This window comes from Cyprinodon tularosa, unplaced genomic scaffold, assembly GCF_016077235.1.
Source record: "Cyprinodon tularosa strain WSP-4 unplaced genomic scaffold, ASM1607723v1 ctg426, whole genome shotgun sequence".
Classification (NCBI taxonomy): domain Eukaryota; kingdom Metazoa; phylum Chordata; class Actinopteri; order Cyprinodontiformes; family Cyprinodontidae; genus Cyprinodon; species Cyprinodon tularosa.
Genome location: NW_024039148.1, coordinates 379,195 through 398,922, shown reverse-complemented (window position 1 = coordinate 398,922; position 19,728 = coordinate 379,195). Strand labels below are relative to the sequence as shown.

Here is a 19,728-nt window from a genome sequence, read left to right as displayed (position 1 = left end):
ACTGCTCTAGAGGGGATTTGCATGGAAGAATGAAATAAAATACCTGCTATAGTCTGAGCAAACCTGGACCTCTGTCATCACTAACAGTGGCTATGCTACAAAGTTTTGAGATGATTTTTTCTTATTGACTAAATAATTATTTTTCAACATAATTTACAAATATATAAACATAATTTTCATCTTTTCATTTTTGTCTCTCATAGTTGAAGTGCATCTATGTTTAAAGGGGTCATAGAATGATTCTATAGGGTATTTTGTGCTGGTCCTTAAGGTCTCTGAATAGGTTGTCTAACATTGGTTGGGCTGAAAAGGGCATATCTGCTGTTATATGAGGTCTAATGGAAGGCTAGTTAAAAGCCCCAGAATGAAATGACATGTTTTCTTCCTTTTATGGTATTCTCATGAATATTTAGATGAGCTGTGCGCTGATTGGTTAGTTTACAATGAGCGAAGCTGCTGAGCAAAAACGCATAATAGCCCTGCCTGCGGGGGGAAGCCTACTGTCACCGGGCCGGGTTTGGACCAGCACCGGAGCTCACGGCTTGGTTCGAATGCCCGGTCCGGTCCAGTCAGCGGCCCATCATCCCCGGTTTGACGTCAACTTGGGGCTTCATTTGGATTCGCCCGTTTATGGTGGAAGTTTAGCATTGTGAGATTTGCAGAGAAAGGCGATGTTGATGGGGTTTGAACTTCTCTGTACGTCAATTTCACCCACTGAACTATCGTTATTCATCTATGACAATGGAAACTTGGTTTTGCATTCTATGACCCCTTTAAAATGACAGACTTCTCGCATCATTGTAAAACGGGGTAATCGCACATCATAGGGTGTGAACACTGCCTCTGAAATGCAGGTGAAATCCAGGCAGTGCTTGTGGAAATCACCACGGAGACCATAATCTGTCCGGATGCACCTTCAGAAATCAAATGAATATCAACCGTAAAAAAGTAGAAAAACATATTTGATGTGACAAGTACTTGGTCTACTAAAGGAAGGTTGTTCTTTGAGTTCAAGCTTTGATGGAGGAGTAACTATTGCCTTCAGCAGCCATTCCTGCTCTCATCTCACTGTAACTTCTGTGGACTAGAAACTATGGCTATATATTTGGCACCATTGACCTCCTGGTACCACTTAAAGAATCATTAAGAATATTTTTGAAGTCCTAATATACATTTCAATTGGATTGTGAAACTTCAATGGCATTGAATGAATGGCTGACTACAGGTTTTGCTTCACTGTAAGACTAATTCTAAACATATCAACATCATTATGGGGAAGACTACTGAACTCAGTTGTTTAGTTCTTAGTGTTGGTGATATTTAACTTTGCTCTAAGGCAAGACCTTATTTATTTAGTACACTTAAAAATTATGAACAGAACCAGTGAAAAAATCTGAATGTTAATTTATGGAGACATATGGCGAGCAATGCATCCTGAGACTGACATTTTCCAGCTATGATATTACACGCCACCTTGATGAGTAATTTAACCTAATTGGCAATTCATCCCTTCACCAGTGAGAGGACTGCGCACACTGATGCATGTCCTGTTATGCACAGTTATGTAGAAACGTACAGGAAACACTAGAACTAAACAAACAGAAAATAATGACATGTGGACAACAGAATTTTGTTATATTTCCCACCTTAAATAAAATTATAATAGTAATTCAAGTGCTTTTAAGGATGTATGTCTTTTTATAGCCTTTTTTAATATTACAAAGACCTTGAACCTATTTGTTCAAATGAAAAAGTTTTGAAGGATTTTAATGACCCATAGGAACCATCATTTTATCTGTATCTCTGTCTGTACGTTTACTGTAGAAAAGACAAACAAATCTCAGAAGCTTTAGATTTCCTGTCATTATTTTTCATGACAAGTCTTTACATCAGTAAAATAAAAGCAACCTGGGGCTCATGACAATAAAGATAGAAACCTATGAACCTATGAATTAATTATTTAGATGGACAGGGCTTACTTTTCATTATTAATAGGACACATGTCAAAAATTAAACCAGACATGCCTTGAGAATTCTAAGTTTTGATGAAAAATACAGAAGCCCAAAAGGAATGAGGAAAAAAAACAACCTTTGTATAGAAATATTTGGCAAGAATAATCCGATTTAGGATCATTAAGTAAATGTTTTAATCCACCACATTAAGGACAAATGGATTTTTTTGGCTGAATTCCGACTAATTGCTCTGATTATTTTTTTTATATTTAATCCTTCAGGAACTGCAGCAGTTTAACTGTGGCTGGAGGCATCAGAAGATGAGCTAATTATTTATCTATAAATGTACTCAAGAAGAGTTTATTAAAATACCTTGTTTTAAAGATTTACCTTTATTTCAGCCAAAATTATCTAATAAGGAATAAAAGAATTAAATTATCCAGACATGAAATTTTCAATATTATCTGAATGAGTAATGTTCTTAACTCTAATAAGTTAAACCCAGTGGTAGCTTCAACGCGGTGAGCCCAGAATGAGGCCCCTTCACAGAGGGAGGGGGGACTACCTGGTTAGCTGGGTCATAGAAAGTATATCATTTATATTTATATTCACAATTTTGGCCATTGTTGTTCATCTTTGCTGCAACTTGCAATGAATTATGGGAAATGATGGGCAACAAAGGATAATTCGGACCCATCCTTCCAAATGGCCAAAGGAGGACGCAGTCTTAGCAGGAATGGTCAGCCTTTCGGTGCAGCACTTTGACATCAACGGTCTACAAATCCAGCTTTGGAAGGATTCGTGATCTGAATTAAGAATCACCACATTTCTGCTGATCGGCTAGGTGCAAAAATTCCTTTCAGGCTAAAAAAGCACTAATTAAGCACCATCAGGACTTAAGGGCTGGTTATACTCCCGCAGCAGTTTGTGGCAGATATTTCTGATTTATTCCTGATATTGAAGGGTGGTCTTTGCTATGTTATTCGACGCAACAACGAAAGAGCGACAATCAGGAACTAGCTGTGGTTCTAGATACAGCTGAGGCGGTGTGGAAGTGGGGCTAAGTTTGTGTAACAACAGAAGGACATGAGGGCGAAAGAGAGCGGGGATCCAGGTGGAAAAAGGGTCCCATCGTTCTCGTGCACCTCTCTCTTCTAGCTGGTGCAACTTCATGAGTCGTTTGCCATAATGGCGGTCATACAGTACAAACAAAACAAGCCGGTAAGGAACCAAACAGGAAATACGCATAGAGTGGATATAGATTTGACCGATTAGAGGCCTCCTGTCTGCGGCACTGACAGGGGAATATTAGCATTCACTGCAACATGCACGCAGGTCAGAAACTTTTCTTCGTTACTGGAGACATTGGCAACAACATCTAAAAGCAGCAAACTCTGCTCTCCAGAGCAAGTAGATTGGTAACCCCGCCTCCTGCTCTCCTCTATCTTGAAATGAAATGAAAAATGGAGAAAAGATAAGCAGATCATGTCTTATCTACAGTGAACAGTAGGACTGTGTTATTTACTTTTGCCATCACCTTTTTGAAAACACCGGAAGGAGGATTCGGCTAAGTTAGAATAGGCTCAGTGATTATAAAAATCTTTGCTTCATTTTGAGACAGCTTGAAAACTCAGCTGAGCACATATGAAAAGAAAAGGGGACAAAAATAAAACAGAGAGGAAAACAAGAAAAGGGACAAGAAGAGAGGAACAATATGTAGAACAAATAATGTATATTCTATTAAAATTTCTGTATCTGTATAATGGGTCTGTTTTATGTGTGTCTTCTTAATTCAGAGGCCCCCCTGCGTGTCTTTGTTTAGGGCCCCAAATTTCCTAAATCCCCACCTGCACAAACCTATTTTAAAGCAGGTATTGCTGGAAGTAAAATATTATTCTTCTGCATTAAATACTTTTTTTCATGAGTTAAAACCTTATGATCAAAAAATATCTGATTAAAAGAGGTTATATTTTGAACCTATATAAATTTTCTCTATTTGAATCAAAGACTCTCAGTGACATCTGAATTCACTGAGATTATTCAAAGTCTGGGACAAAAACACTCCAGCTCATTTTTTAGTAGTAGGCTATGGAGAAAGCAGAGGCACGAACAGAAATCTGTCAGGCCCGCTCTTGTTCTGGTTCACTTACAGAGTTAGGGATTTTTATTGCCGCCGGCAGGCTGCGAGTTGAAACACCCAAACATGCTAGGAAGAGTTTAAGCCCACTGTGGGTTGTCTTAATTGACTGTGTTTAAAGAAGATTAAGTGGATTTGGAAGCTGACTCGCTCAGGAATAGACATTTTGAAGTCAGGCAATTAATTTGGGTAACAGCCCTTGAATTAGCCGGATAATATTGTTGTAAAGCAGAAAAAACAGCCACTACTGAAAGAAATACACCTCAAATAAAAAAATTTTTTTCGCAGATATGCTTACCATTGCTATGATGTTAACTTATAACGTTGCAAAAACTTACCTCCAAGATGGCCGCTGACATGCCCTCTGACACAGAGCTGTTGACTACGGCAAAGCACCTTTTGATGGCGGCATGCAGTTCTTGTTGGCTCCTCTCCTGTGCCAAGAAGACCCCCGCAGCCCTGCAGAGACAGCAGCAAAGCTGAGTTCTGTGTGACCTTAGGCCAGCATAGGCGTGAATGATGCTGAACAGCGACGACAAGTTCAGGCCAGGACACATGGCGGTGCTGAGCGTGACACGCACTGTGAGTTCAGGTAAAGTCTTAACGAGACAGGACAGCCTCTTGCTGCAGAGGTTTTCTGCTTTGGTAAAAGCCTTTGGCAAAAGAACTGCAAACTCAGTCAAGACTTGAGAGTGGGAGTAAAAAAAGGAAAAGAAGAAGTGGTTCATAGAACACTGAATGTGCATTCCCTCTAAAAGAATTAGAGAAGTCTGGACAGTTAGTTTCATTTTGCTCTAAAATACAAACATTTTGGTTCATAATCAAGGATGATTATGAAACAAGTGATCAGCATTTATTTTCAGGTATATAACCGGATGTTTAAGAAGCTTTGGAACAAATGCACTTAGAACATATCAAAGTTAGTAATATCCAAGTAGAAATTCTTCTTTTCATCAGCTAAAATGCAAAAGCTGTGTGGCAGGAGCATCTTGACTTTTTGCCATGGGAGCCAAAACTGTCAACCAAAAGTTTGGATTTTATTTCATTTAACCCTGCAATTTTTTTTCTTTCTTTTACATGTTCAACAATTAACTAATTATACAAAAGAACAACAACAAAGAAGTCTGATTTCCGTAAAAAAATAACGGCACACCCAGGCCCTCAGGCCCCCTTCAGACGGCAATGCAGGTGCCACCAGGGGATGGCCGTGGCCACCCTGTGCCAAGCCCTGCCCCCCCCCCACTGGCCAGTGTAAATTGTAGATATGAGTAGCTGTTTTCTTGAGTCTTTATGATTTCTACAGGCAAGTTCACCACAATAGATTCAAACCCTGAAATTATGGCTTTTAGTTTCATTGTGCCACCCCAAGATCTTTAGTGGCCCCATCTGGCCACTAAATCTATAAAAAAGATTTCTGTGGTGTAACGACTGAGACGATCATAATTGGGGATCAAATAGACTCACTTCAGCCATATCAATTAAATGTAGATTTAAAATCAAATATCTGCAGCTTTTGATTAATTAAAAAGAACAACACTGCAAGTGATCAAATTTATTTTAGATTCATTCTGTCTGTTGTTACGAAGTGGCACAAATATGCTTTTTTTTGCCTTTAATAAAAATCAAAAGAAAAAAATGTCCGAGTCTGTTTTAAAAGTGACTGCATGTCTGTTGTCTTATTTGCAACAAAATAAAACTAAAAAAACAAACAAAAAAACATGCATAACCAGAAGTAAAAAAAAAAAAAAAGTCCACTGGCATTTTCAATTTAAAGAGGGTTTTCATTTTGCTGCATCCTTTCAGTAAGGAAGAATTGTACACTAGTATATTTGTTTATGTTTATCTGCATTAGTTGCAAACCATATTAAAACCATTCTTGAACTGTGATCCCTTCAGGAGGTGACGAACGTCCCCACAGGCTGCAGTTTGGGGTCAAAAACCTTCTGTTTCATGCTCCACATCGACTTTATTTTGTTTATTCTAGCATGTTCTGGTTGGTTATCTTGCTATATGAGAAATAGCCTTCAAAAAATAAATGGGCTTTACCCGTATTTAACCCAGTCAGTCATGTCTTATACTGTAGATTTCCAAACAGCAGAAGTGGGACTAAATTCGGCCCCCTTTTGGCTGACTTGCATTGGGGCAACTGTTTTTAAAGTTCAAAGAACAGATGCCTGCAGGAATCATTTCCTACTTAAAAAGTGACAGATATACAGATATATAGTTCAGCTAAAAACAGGACTGCTGCACTAACTTAGTTAGACATTGTTATAAAAAAGATTGGTATGCTGAGAATTCCAACATAGATTTTATGCATAGAACTAAAGTCACCTGCTTCTGCCGTCCTGAACTGATTTATGAATCCCTCCTGCTACCTCCACCTCAAGGCTCCAGATGCAGCTCAGAGGTGGCTCATCTTTTCAGGCGTTGTGATAGAAATGTTTTGTGAAAGAGGTTTTCATCTCCTCAGTTCATAACACTTTGGTGCAGAAATTTTTAAAGGTACAGTGTGTAATTTTCAGCGACATCTAGCGGTCAGACTGCAGACTGCAGCAACATGAACGTCTCCCCCCCACCGCTTCTCCCCCCCAACAGTACGGCGAGCGTTACGGGACAAAATGTCTTCCACGACGTCGGAATCACCTACCTTCTCAAGTGATGAGGTTTGTTTACATAGATAATTTTACAGATAGTATTTCATTAGTCTGTGTAGGGCATAGATTTCATGTAGACTTTAGATAATAAATATACCCGTTATTTTTTCTACGTCGTTGTGACGTTTTGGTGAGCTGCTTTGCATGGTGATATAAACAGACAAAGTAATTGTAGTCATTAGTTTAACAGCGAGATTGTGTTCGCTGGAAGAATATATATTCCCTGTTTACAGAGTCCAAGTCTTGTTTGTGGCACGGGGGTTACAAGGCGAGGAAGAGGGCGAGGGCAGAGAGGCCGGGGTTGGCGTGCAGCCAGGGCCAGCGGGGTGACTAGAGCAGAGGAGGAAAGGCTTGAAGATCTCCAAAGGAGCCGGAGAGAAGTAACCGAGGTATATATCCAGAAAATTATTTTACAGATAATTACTGAATCATTACCTGTGAAACGTCAGGGACGTTGCTGAATAAGTATACTGGAGAGTAACAGCATGTTATTGTTTTAGACAGGTCTGAGCATCCTGTACTCCAAAAACTGCAGTGATATTAGACAATTGTGTGTGTAGGATTAATTACCTGTCCAAGAGAAAACTGGCAACTTGAGCGTCACTTTGAAAACCTTTTTCCTCCATCAGTGACTTCCATCGTGTAAATGCCGAGCCAATGTTGATCCGTGTTTTTTGTCGTTTCTTGTCACGCTTGCGTTTATTCTCGTCGTGTTTCCGCTTCTTAGATGACGGGGGTTCGGTGTCCGCCGCTTTTCGTTGTGATACAGAGTAGGCATGATCCTCCATTCGTCTGATGTTTGGCCACACAGTGCCAAACAGTTTGCAAAGTCACTCACGCCTGCCGCCTTGTTCACCTTTCTTGTTACTGAGTGTAATTATTACACACTGTAGCTTTAAAGCTCCTTAAATCTCTGGCCTTCCCTGCTTCTTGCCAAAGGTAGTTTGTATCTTCTCCACTGCTCTTGGTTCTTAATTCTTAATTTTCATAGGTTCACCTTCAATTTCGGTTATTATTTAACGGTTACTGCGGATGCAACTATTAGCGGTCTTAATGCTGACAGTTCTTTTGTTTCTTTAGCACATCCCAAATGGTCGTACTAGCTGTAGCCAACGTTAAAGGGATTGCTGGACTTTATTTTTTATTGAATCTCAGCATGGTGGGAGTCAATTTTTTCACCTACTCACAACTCATTTTTTAAAGCCAGTTAAACTTCTCTATAAATAACAGGGTTCCTACAGCATAAGGCAAGGTAAATTCAAGACATTTTAAGACTTTTTAATGCCACTTGAGATAAATTTTAAGACCAAATTCACAAGAAACACAAGAAAAACCTGCTTGTGACAACTTAACCCAAAGGTTTATTTTAACATAAACCACTGCACTAATGTTTCAAATTTTGAAAAACTTCCCATACAGGAAGAAAGCTAAAAACACACAAATGACAGATATATTTGAACAATTATTTAACTGAATTCACAAACTTTGTTTTGCAGAGACAAGGGTGGAACAAAACTGAGAAATACAGGCTGTTTCTCGGTAACTCGATTTTGACGCTTTGTGTTTCGTGCTTCGCATGTGCGACTCCACTGCCTTAATTCCCATCGTTCTGAGCTTGAATTGCTTCTTGCACAAAATCCACTGAGCCTCATGTATGTTCCCTGGTTTTAGCCATGGAGAAAACTCTTGGCTGGAGACAATTTTCATTACATTTACACTTGCTCACATTTTCCAGACAAAAAGTTAATGGCGCATCTCCCAAATGTCCCGGCCGCAACAACGCTTTTATTGGTTCCGCTATCGTTATCTCAAATTGTCAATTTCAATGTTTTATTTAGATTACAAAAAAACATAATAAAAATAATCCTATTTATGATGTTTTAAAAATTAAGACCTACGAAAGACTGAATTAAGACATTTTAATACCAATTAAGGCCTTAGTTTAATTTTGAAGAATTCAATGACTTTTAAGACTTTTTAAGGACTCGCGGGAACCCTGAATAAAGTCTGAACAGGACAAAGGGCAGGGGGGTCAAAGTGGTTCCAGAAAGGGCCGTGTGGCTGTACGTTTTCTTTCCAACCAAGCATTAGCACACCAGACTCCAGTCATCTCATCAAGTGAGTCCAATCTGATCATGATGACTTGATGAGATGACTGGAGTCTGGTGTGCTAATGCTTGGTTGTAAGGAAAACCTGATGCCACATGGCCCTTTCTGGGACCACTTTGGCTTGGAATCCTGAGGTTCTGAGGTCGACCCCCACTCCCACAGGCTGCCACTCTGGGTCAATTACATTTCTAAATACTTTTATTACTTAAATAAACCCAAAGGTTCGCAGCTTTAAGAAACACCAAAGAAGCTAGTCATTTTTTTCCAACCACTTCAGAGCAGAGTGTAATTATGTTTCTGCCAGAGCCCTTACCGTTTAACGACAGCTTCCACTTCAGCAGTAAGTGCAGGATCAACCTGGAAAATAAATACATGTGTAGATTAAGATTATAGAGGACAAACAAATGTAGATCCGTAGCCGCTTTATTTTCATCAAGCTTTGCAACAAGAACTCAAATCAGACAGATAAGATAAACAATGACAGAAGAATTTATTTCATCAGAAAATCACTCAGTGAAAATCCAGTATTTTCAGAGATTGGGGTCAGGGTTGGGGTGGGAGGCCAATCTGATTAATTGCAACGTGGGATTTGCGTGCATTAGCCTGCCTCCAGAGAAGTCAGAGCGTAGCCATTTGGGTCAGAGATGCCACCAAGCAAACTGCTACTTGTTTTACTATAGCCTATACAGTTCATTTCTAAAGACGGAGTGCCAAAAAAACGACCATTTTGAATAGAAAGCATTTTGGTGTTTTGGTGAAATCTAGGATTAGTTTTAGAGCTGTGGTAAGTTATTTGTTATTCTGGAGGGGGAAACAATTTCCCTCATGGTGATGATCAAGTTTCTTTTCATTTAGTTTTTTCTTCATCCCAAAGTGGCAAGTCACTAAATAAAAGACAGTATTTATATATATATATGCAATTTATCTCTTCATATAAAGCTATATTTTCAATAACAATGATAAAGGCAAGTTAGAAAGGAGTAATATGTTGCTGCCAAGCACCGCTGACCTGAATTTTCCTCTTGTTGACAGATGTCGCACAGCCAGAGTGCTTATTATGAGGGGGAATTTATAGAGCGTCATTACAGTCAAAACAAGGCTCTGCCTCCTGTTTACTACCTGTATTTACTGTGGTTACATTAACATCCTCTGAACAGCTAAGGTTTATTATAAAGAAATTAAGAAAGAGGGGGATAAAAAGGGCAGCCATTAAAGGATCTTTAACCAAAGGAATAGTAACATTTAAGACATTTAGGTCTATTTACCTCAAAGAAAAACAAGCATGAATCTGCTGTGATTCAGGGTGAGATGAGCGAGATGAATCACACGTCTCTGCTTCCACTGAACCGTCTCATCAAGCATCAACAAAGCGTAGCGAAAGCACGAAGCGGCAGTAAGATAGAGCATATGCCCCTGGCTATGTCTTACTGAGCGAAACTATAGGCACAACATACCTTTCGCCTGGCGCCACTGTTTGAGAGAATGAAAAGATGCTTAAGTACGATGCACCGATGTGAGCTCAAAGTCAGTCAGGGGGAAGAGAAGATGAGACCACGAAAAGGAATCAATGTGAGAGATTGGAAATGAAACAGCAGGATAAGAGCTTGAAGATTGAATTGGATTTATTTTTTTTTATCCGCAGGATTAAGACAAAGAAATCATCTAGTGCTTTATAAAAGTATTCACACCCCCTAAACTTTACCATTTCCAGCTTTAATATATTTAATTGGAATTTATTATTGTAGACCAACACAAATGATGCTTGGTTCCAAAAGTTTGGAACAAAAATTAAATCTGAAAAGTGCAGTATAGTACATTTCTTCCAGTTTTTCGCACCGAACGGCTGAACATTTTGCCCATTCTTCTTTACATATTTTTATTCTTAGTCTGTTCCTCTTAATTAGAAGCCTCCCCACAGCATGATGCTGCCACCACCTATTGATATCGGTCCAGATATTGAAGAAAATTCTAGATCATGTATTGGTGAAATTAGGCCTGATCCATAGGGATACATATACTCAGCCTATTTCTATAATAAATTCAAATTAAATTAAGAAAATCCTTAACAAGAAAAAAAAAATAAAAAATTACCCCCTCTAAGGGCATATTTGATTTCCAAAAAAAAAAAAAAAAACCCACTGGACTCTGTTTCCAAGTTTAAAGACATTTCCCTTCCCATACAAGAAGCTTTTTCAATTCAAAATGTCAGGAATAGCGCAGAGTTCAAGGTTTTATACAGTCGCTCAACAAAGTCTTGTTTTTGTTTTGAAAACATGCCAATTGGAACAGACGAAGGGGTCCACCCATCGAACTCAATGCTATTCCTGACATTTGAATTGAAAAACTTCTTGGCAGGGAAGTGAAACGTCTTCAAACTTGGAAACAAAGTCCAGCGGATTGTTTTTAATTTTCTTTTTTTGGAATGACTATGACCTGGATGACTGAGAACCTTCACCAGTACATATTTGATTTTATAAATACACTCAAGTTGAACCCTTATAGCTGATATTTGTTTTGAGGATGGAATTAGTCCTGATAACAAGATTTACTGTTTTATTACTTCCTTTTCTGTCCTTATACTAATATCAGGCTTCCCATTACAAGACATGGAGAAGCAGCTTTTTAGTTTTTATGCTGCATTAGTCAGGAAAAAAAACTCCTAGAAAACAGTAAAAATGCTGAAAAGTATCTTAAAATCAAGATTAAAACCTTTTTTTTTCTAATAGGGCTCTAAACTAGATTAGAACTAAACTGTCTAAACAGGAATAGTTTCCATTATTACTCCAACTTTTATTTCATTTATTGGTAATTATTGTATTTTTCAATTTAAATAATGGTCTGCTTTTAATTATTTGAGTATGAAAATGTTTTAATTATTTAATTACATTTATGCCACTATAATGTACTCGTCTTTGTGTTTTCCTATTATTTTTGTATATCTACAGCCCTTTAGATGCCTTTTTACTGAAATGTGCTATATAAATAAAGACACTTGCCTTTCCTTTGGAACATACATGTGTCCAATCATACATATGATAGTTTTCTGTAGAGAGGAGTTTATGACAGCCTCATGAAAAAAAAAAATACAGTAAAGATGATAATTTTAAAGTAAAGAGCACTCCAGTATCAGAAAAATATTGGCATCTGCAGATATCCAAAGTATCAGAATCGGATGGAAAGTGTAAAACTGTGAATCAGTGCATCACTAGTTTCCTCAGCTGTTACCCCGACCTGTTTGCTACTTCCACTGTCTACACGGTGTGTTTTGTTCTCCAACGTTCACCTGAGAGCTTTAAGGAAATAGCTGGATTTAAAAAGATATTAAATGACACACAGAGTTTGACTCTATTCAATATTTGATGGACTTCTTAAAGCAACTGGTTACTACGGAAGAGGATTAGGGCCACTGAAAAAAAAAAAAAAAGTTATCCGATTTTTTTATTTTATTTCAGTTTAGTATGGGAAAAAAGTCAGAATTCTGACTTTAATCTCAGAATTCTGACTTTTTTCTCAGAATTCTGACAGCTAACAAACATGTTAGCATCAAGCCATAGCCATGTTTGTTTTAGAGACTAGCTCTCTTGTTTTAATTACCTTCTGCTCCTCCATTAATGAGGGGACCCCTTGGGCACGTAAAAAGTCGGCTAATTCTGTCATTTTCCACCAATGTGTCACTGGCCACCTCAAACAACTCACATCTTTGTCAGTGAAGCTGAGTGCTCCACATCTCTGCCTTCATGGTGCCCATCTACATTAAGATCCACAATTCTGAGATTAAAGTCAGAATTCTGAGAAAAAAGTCAGAATTCTGAGAAAAAAGTCAGAATTCTGAGATTAATGTCAGAATTCTGAGATTAAAGTCAGAATTCTGAGAAAAAAGTCAGAATTCTGAGATTAAAGTCAGAATTCTGAGATTAAAGTCAGAATTCTGAGAAAAAAATCAGAATTCTGAGATTAAATGCAGAATTCTGAGAAAAAAGTCAGAATTCTGAGATTAAAGTCAGAATTCAAAGATTAGAGTCAGAATTCTGAGACTAAAGTCAGAATTCTGAGAAAAAAGTCAGAATTCAAAGATTAGAGTCAGAATTCTGAGACTAAAGTCAGAATTCTGAGATTAAAGTCAGAACGCTGAGAAAAAAGTCAGAATTCTGAGATTAAAGTCAGAATTCTGAGAAGAAATCAGAATTCTGAGATTAAAGTCAGAATTCTGAGATTAAAGTCAGAATTCTGAAAAAAAAAACAGAATTCTGAGATTAATTTCAGAATTCTGAGATTAAAGTCAGAATTCAAAGATTAGAGTCAGAATTCTGAGATTAAAGTCAGAATTCTGAGATTAAAGTCAGAATTCTGAGATTAAAGTCAGAATTCTGACTTTTTTTCCCCATGTTAAACTGAAATAAAATTTAAAAATCACTTTTTTTTTTTTCCCCAGTGGCCCTAATCCTGTTCCATAAGTTACACTTCTTTTGGTCTTTACATTAAATTGGGATACAAAAAAATGTATGTTTGAGAACATAATTTCTAAAAATCTTTAAAATTCTGTTCTACTTTCAGTTGGTCTATTAAATCTCAGAACATGTTCTACTGTGGTAAATGTGTTAAACGATAAAAACCTTCAGGGCGTATGAATAGAGGAGCTGGGCACTGAAAATGCTTAAAAGAAATCTTTTTTTTTTTTTTTTCCAGAAATCAACCAGTCAGACGATGATGTAAGTTTCCAGCTGTGTTTTTTTATCTCCACTGCCTGCACAAGTGTGGTTAATATGTCCATGGGAGATAAACGGGACAGAGGAATGATGTTGTCTGACCGGGCCACAGACTCTGCCTGTAATTTAAACCTGCACATTTCCAGATAAATCTCAGTTTATTTGTGTGAAAATGGGAGAGCTTAGCACAGTTCATTAGTCAACAGCAAGTGCTAATCTGGGGTCAGCAGTGGATCAATTTAGCAAATAGCAAAACAGCCAGAGGCACAAATGATGAGGGGGGGGGGGGGGGTGAAGCAGAGGAGGGGAAAAAAAAAGCACCAATACTGTTGCTGACAGTGAGGACATTTCCCTCCAGAGCTGCTCTTTCATTCCAGCTGAACAGCTAAAGCCTCTATCTCTTCTACATCCAATTAGAGGCTCCCTGACTTCATAAGCCAGGTTTCTCTTGACATTCAGAAGCACAGTTCTTTTTATGACAGACAAAATAAAGAGAAAATGAATCATAATTTCAACATGAATTGTCAAAATCTCTATATAATAACAGGTATAAAAGTCCCTGCTTACCTTTGCGCCGATTATGATCAATATATTGAGAAGGTTTGCAGAATGCCACTCTGAAACATGCAAAGAAAGAGAGGAATGAAAATCAGCTTGGAGAGTGAGGAGGTGAATATTTTTTCATATTTCGACTATATATATTGATGCATGTATTTTTATAGACGTCTTGTAGTTGCACTGTCTTACGGCAGCACACTGCTCTTGCTTTTAGGCACGAGTGCACTAGATTTTAATCCAGCAGCACAGGAAAATCCTCACAGCTCATCTAAACATTTATGTACATTTTGACGCCCTCTAGTGCTGTCTCATTACCATAGCTGGAAACTATAATAGAAAAAAAAAGGATGACAGATACTACTTAAAATTCTTAACAGCTCTAAATTTATTCAAGTTAAAGTGAAATATGAAGAAACAGTACAAAAACTGTCTGTTTGATATAACTGTAATATTATGATAATGTATTTAAAAGCAATTAATTTCAGAGTCAGCTTTGGAGATTTAACATCATTTTTAATTAATAAAGTATTTTTGATTGAATTAAATTGAATTTCACCACAGGGGACATCCTGAGTTAATGTCAGTGGATCCTACTTAATATATTGATTGAATTAGATTTTATGCCCCTTTAACATTTTATCACATGACCACTGCTAAAATCCAACTAAAACTGGTTTTTACTTGGATTTTCTGTGTTAGACCAACAAAAGCTTGGTTTATTCTTGAAAGTGGAATAAAAATGTGTTGAATGCAGATCATTTTTTGTTGCCTTTATTCTGATATCTCTCCATAAAATTCAGGAAATTAGAAAACTAGAATGTTTATCTGTACAAACATATCGAGGTCATGACATCATCGCCAAAAACGAACCTTCATAAGACATGACTGTTAAGCTAAACTAACAGGCAGGAACCGAGAATCAAGAGGCAGATATAAAGAACCAACTCTGGAGGAGTGGTAGCATCCCATAGCTCAGGTGGAATAATATCTCTACACTATAAGTCATGCACTCCACTATGGTTTTCAAAAATATAGATATGCTAAAATGTATTGATATCTGAATACAGTACAAATTTTGTATTCATATTAAAAGACAAGTGTTGTTTGAAGATTTTTGTTATCATTTTAGATTGCTATTTTTTTGCACATTAAAAGAATAATACCCAATACCCCAGACAAACTGAAAATATTAAGTTGTGTAATATTTGGGTTATTTATTGATTAGGGCTGAAACAATCAGATTAATCGTGAATAATCAATTATTGAAATAATCTCTAATTTAATACGTAATCGATTTGTCGTTAACTGGAATATAGAGACTCTAAAACGTGCCTTTAGCAGAGATCGACCCACTTAGAGCAGTAATTATACAGAAAATATAAAAAAATGATTAAAAATTTTGCATTTGATATAAAAAAATAAAATCTGTCAATAAGCTCTATTCAGAACTGCTCAAGTCGAACAGTTTTAGTTTCACCTGATAAAAAGGTGGATTAATAGGGGTCCAAATAAGCTCTATTTATTTTTTCCACTAAAAATGATTAAACATTAATGTAAAGATAACTTCAAAAAGGATTGTATAAGTTAAATACCATGTTATGACCCTTTATCTAGCTTTGGTGATTCTGCTGGGAAAGCATGTTCCCTCTTAGGCTTCAAAAATGTGTTTTTTACTTTAATAACATTTTATATTTTTTTCCTTTTTGCCACTGATTTATCCTGAGTGTAGTATAGTATGAAAATGTTTTTAAGTATAAAATTTTTTCTATGTATTGATAATGAATGGTGTCTTGGTGGTTAGGGCATAGATCCCAGAACCCTGAGGTTCTGAGTTCGAGCCCCACTCCCACAGACTGCCACTCTGGGTCTCTGAGCAAGACCCTTAACCCCACATTATCCCCAAGATAGCAGCTCACTGCTCCCCAAGGGATGGGTTAAATGCAGAGGTAAATTTCTCCAATGTGAGATCAATAAAGTTCAATTATTATTATTATTATTAGAAATCTTTGCATCACCACAACCCTACACTCCATTTTATGGGAAAATGGCAAAAGAAAGGCCTTGAGAATCCTGTTTACAGTTGATCATTTACGTGGATTAATAGAATAATATCAATGGACGTTAAAACAACACCATAGAGGTAAGTGAGAAAGCTGTTTTTGAAACGAGATAAATGCTCCATTGAACTGATGAAAAGATGGATGGACTTAAACATGATAATACTGTAAGGAGACCTGTTAGAAGCTGCAAAAGAGATTCACCTTCCAGCAGGAAAACAATCCTAACCACAGACCTACTTTGAATGCTGCTCTTTAACAAGCCTTATATTTTAAAGGCATAAACCTCCATCTAACTCAGGGGTCTTAAATGTTATCCATGCCAAGGACCCTCAAACTGATGGAGATGGAGCAGAGACCCCCTAATTATATATATTGTAGAAAATAGTGTTCTATCAAACTGGTCCTATAGTCACTCTATTACATATAGAGTAATGTAACTAAAGTAATTTCGCCCTGGGATCATTAAAGTATTTCTGATTCTGATTCCTGGTTGATGGGACAGGTGTTGTGAATGAAACGGTGCCCAGCTTGAAAGAGCTCCTGTGTGTCGCTGAATGTGTGCATTGATGACTGAAAGACATCTTCTGCCTCCATTTATCTGTTTACTACAGTGTGTTGAATTCATGTTAATGTGGATTTAAAGACATTTCAATAAGTGGAAAACATTGCAGGGGGGAATATAAGAAGTCTAATCAACCAAAACTTTTGCGACCCCCATGCAGTACCTCTGGGGCCCCCCAAGGGTCGTGGACCCCCTGTTGAAGACCTCTGGTCTAACTGATTGCTTGATTCAAGAAAATATTGAATAACTAGAGTACACTCATATTTTTCCTTCCTCAATCATTTATGTTGGTCTGTGACATAAAAAAGATTAAAATTTATGACTTTGAGTTAAAGAAAAAAGTTCAGGTGTAGGTCCTTTTGCTTTCCTCTGAGTGTGGTAGTTTTATCATTCCTGGTTCATACAGAACTAAAATTGCAAAAATAACAAGACCTGAAAAGGCTTCTGCCAAATAGAGAGGGTCCTTGACTCTTCTGAGGCCACAGACCAGGAGGAAGACACGCAGCTCATCCACACGCTCTGTTCTCACACCTGGAGTAAAGCCAAACACAGAGAGAGGGAGAAACACAATATAAAAAAAACAAAAACGCTGCATAATGAACATCCCAAGTACATCAGCAGATAATGAAAGCAATACATCAGCCAAGGTCACAAGGAAGAGAAGACAGCAGTGACTAATGTGCCTGCACAATGCAACAGGGAAAAATAGTCTGCTGAAATCATTGAAAGGTTGCAGCCTAATCGGTGCAACTGCGGCGTCACGGTCACACTGTCCGAACATTGGGACGCAGATTTGCTTGTTGGACGACTGAGAAATAACCAGGAAGAGCCTGAACAGGCTCACAACATGCAAGGGTTTGAGAAGTTTGCTGCAGCTGAGACAGAACGCTGTGGCGTTGGCCCCGGCCCCAGATCATCCAGCCCTCGTGTTCAATCTTTAGATTAGTCAGCAACTGGCAGGCGGACAACCGCGCTCAATGCCAACAACTACTGTAACGGCCAAGACCCAGCGAATGCCCCAAAATATTACTTTGATTTGAATAATGCTGCCCATTTTATGAAACGCATCTCACTGAAATAAAGGGACAAAGATCAGAACGTAAAACAAGTAGGCAATTGGATTCATTTTCTATATGGGAATTGCTGTGCTGAAAAAAAAATACAAACTCTAAAACAAAAACTTTTAAAGCAATGCCAAACACATTAACCCATATGAGCTCAGACGTAGCACAGCAACAGTCAAGGGAAATCCTCTGCTGCCAGATAAGTCCAGATCAGGAGGCTGAAGTAGTTCTTTTAATGCTATTAAGAACAACTTAAAACAACAGCATCAGGTCAGGGGCCTGACCCCTGCCCAAGGATCTGATTGTCCAAAAAAACAATAATATCTGCAGGATAAATTAGATTTCCTCATATTGGGATCAAAACTCTTTAGATGGACACCTAGTTCAATAGCGTAAAGCAAGGAATGGGCTGCAGTGGGATGTTTTAACCCTTCAAAGCCTGAACCACAAAATAATTGACAGAAGATTCTAATTTTCTAATTGTCATCAAACTTTCTGACAAATGAAATAAAAAAATAAATTTTGTATATGTTAAATTTCCTCATTTATTTGCATCAATTTTGATACATTACGCATTCCTATTTCATCTTTTATATGTTTTCTGTTGACTACATGTGTCTGATTATGTAAGTCAGGGTTTCAAAAACAAAAACATCACACTGATGCTCAGGTGTCAAATGTGATACATTTGGCTTTAAAGTCGTAGGGAAATCAAATTTAGATGTCAACTCCTTCTGGCTTAAACATGTATATAAATGTACTCTTTAGCAGTTTATATCGGCCCAAAATTGAGAAAATTTCTCTAAAAAAAAAAAAAAAACCCCGTCTTATAATCAGTTTTTTTCGTTATCTTATGCAGGCCAGTTAGTTATACGTCAGCTTGTACACCTAAATTTGACCAATCATATATCCACGGTCATCTGTCAATCAAATTTCTTTCGGTAATAGCATCTTGATTCATATGTCGCAGCTAATATACGCAAAGGTTGAAATAAGAAATAAGAATCATTTCCTTTCCCATTGAGTTCTATCCCAGTGTTCACGGGGATGGACGTCTGTGTCTTCAGCAGGCGTAGATCTAACAGAACTGGCAGCGTTGCGAGGCAAGGGCTCAAACATGTACGGCTGTAAGCCTTCTACACCAAACCAAGCTTCTGCCGCCCTGGCGTCCTCTTCCACAACATCTTCATCCTCGCTTTCCTCCTCTAAATAAAAAATGGATGATGGAGGAGACTCATCCACGAACTCCGACACAAAACTCTCCTCCTTCCCATTGGGAACCTACTAGCACTAAGTTGCTAACTGTTTAGCAACAATACTTCTTAGAAACTGGCCACAACCAAACTGGTTTAATTTTGTAAACAATCTTCTTTAAGAAACCTTCTGCTATCCAATCATTAATCATTTAATTGAAAAAATAATCGACAGATTAATCAATTTGTAAAATAATCATTACTTGCAGCCCTAATATTGATGACTCATAACCTGGGAATCTACATTTTTCATGTTAGAACATGTTGGTGTTGGGCCCTAGTTAAAACAATACTGGAAAGTAGCTTAGTTTTTTGTAGCGAGTGCCCAGCGAGTGTGCTCTCTACAAAGCACGATTTTGGTTGTCTTTCTGTATCGAGGTCTATCCTAGAAGCAGTAGTCTAGTTGTATAAAAAAAAAAAGGTAGGTAGGTAATTTATTATTTTTTTGGAACCATACATAGCCTAATTAATATAGTCTAACCTAAAGCAATATGCATGGCATGGTTGTTCCATGTCAGGTGCGTCAGCCATTGACCTTGACCAATGCACCTTACAGTAGAACTGCAGTCAGTCCCTGAACTGGCATGGCATTGACTGCCCCTACATAGTTAGGGACTAATTTCCCACTGGGATCAGCTTCATAGTCATGGTAGGATACTTCTTTGATTTTAT

At 37.7% G+C, this 19,728-nt stretch overlaps 1 protein-coding gene across 1 annotated transcript in view; it reads right to left on the bottom strand.

Annotated features, from left to right (window-relative positions):
* Window positions 1–19,728, bottom strand: part of glt1d1 (glycosyltransferase 1 domain containing 1) — a 46,283-nt gene that overhangs the window by 6,043 nt on the left and 20,512 nt on the right. The window contains exons 7-10 of the mRNA XM_038299361.1: window positions 17,172–17,270; window positions 14,127–14,176; window positions 9,167–9,210; window positions 4,429–4,549 (exon numbers count right to left, since the gene is read on the bottom strand). Of these exons, the coding sequence (XP_038155289.1) occupies window positions 4,429–4,549; window positions 9,167–9,210; window positions 14,127–14,176; window positions 17,172–17,270 (314 nt within the window). The remainder of the gene's footprint in view (window positions 1–4,428; window positions 4,550–9,166; window positions 9,211–14,126; window positions 14,177–17,171; window positions 17,271–19,728) is intronic.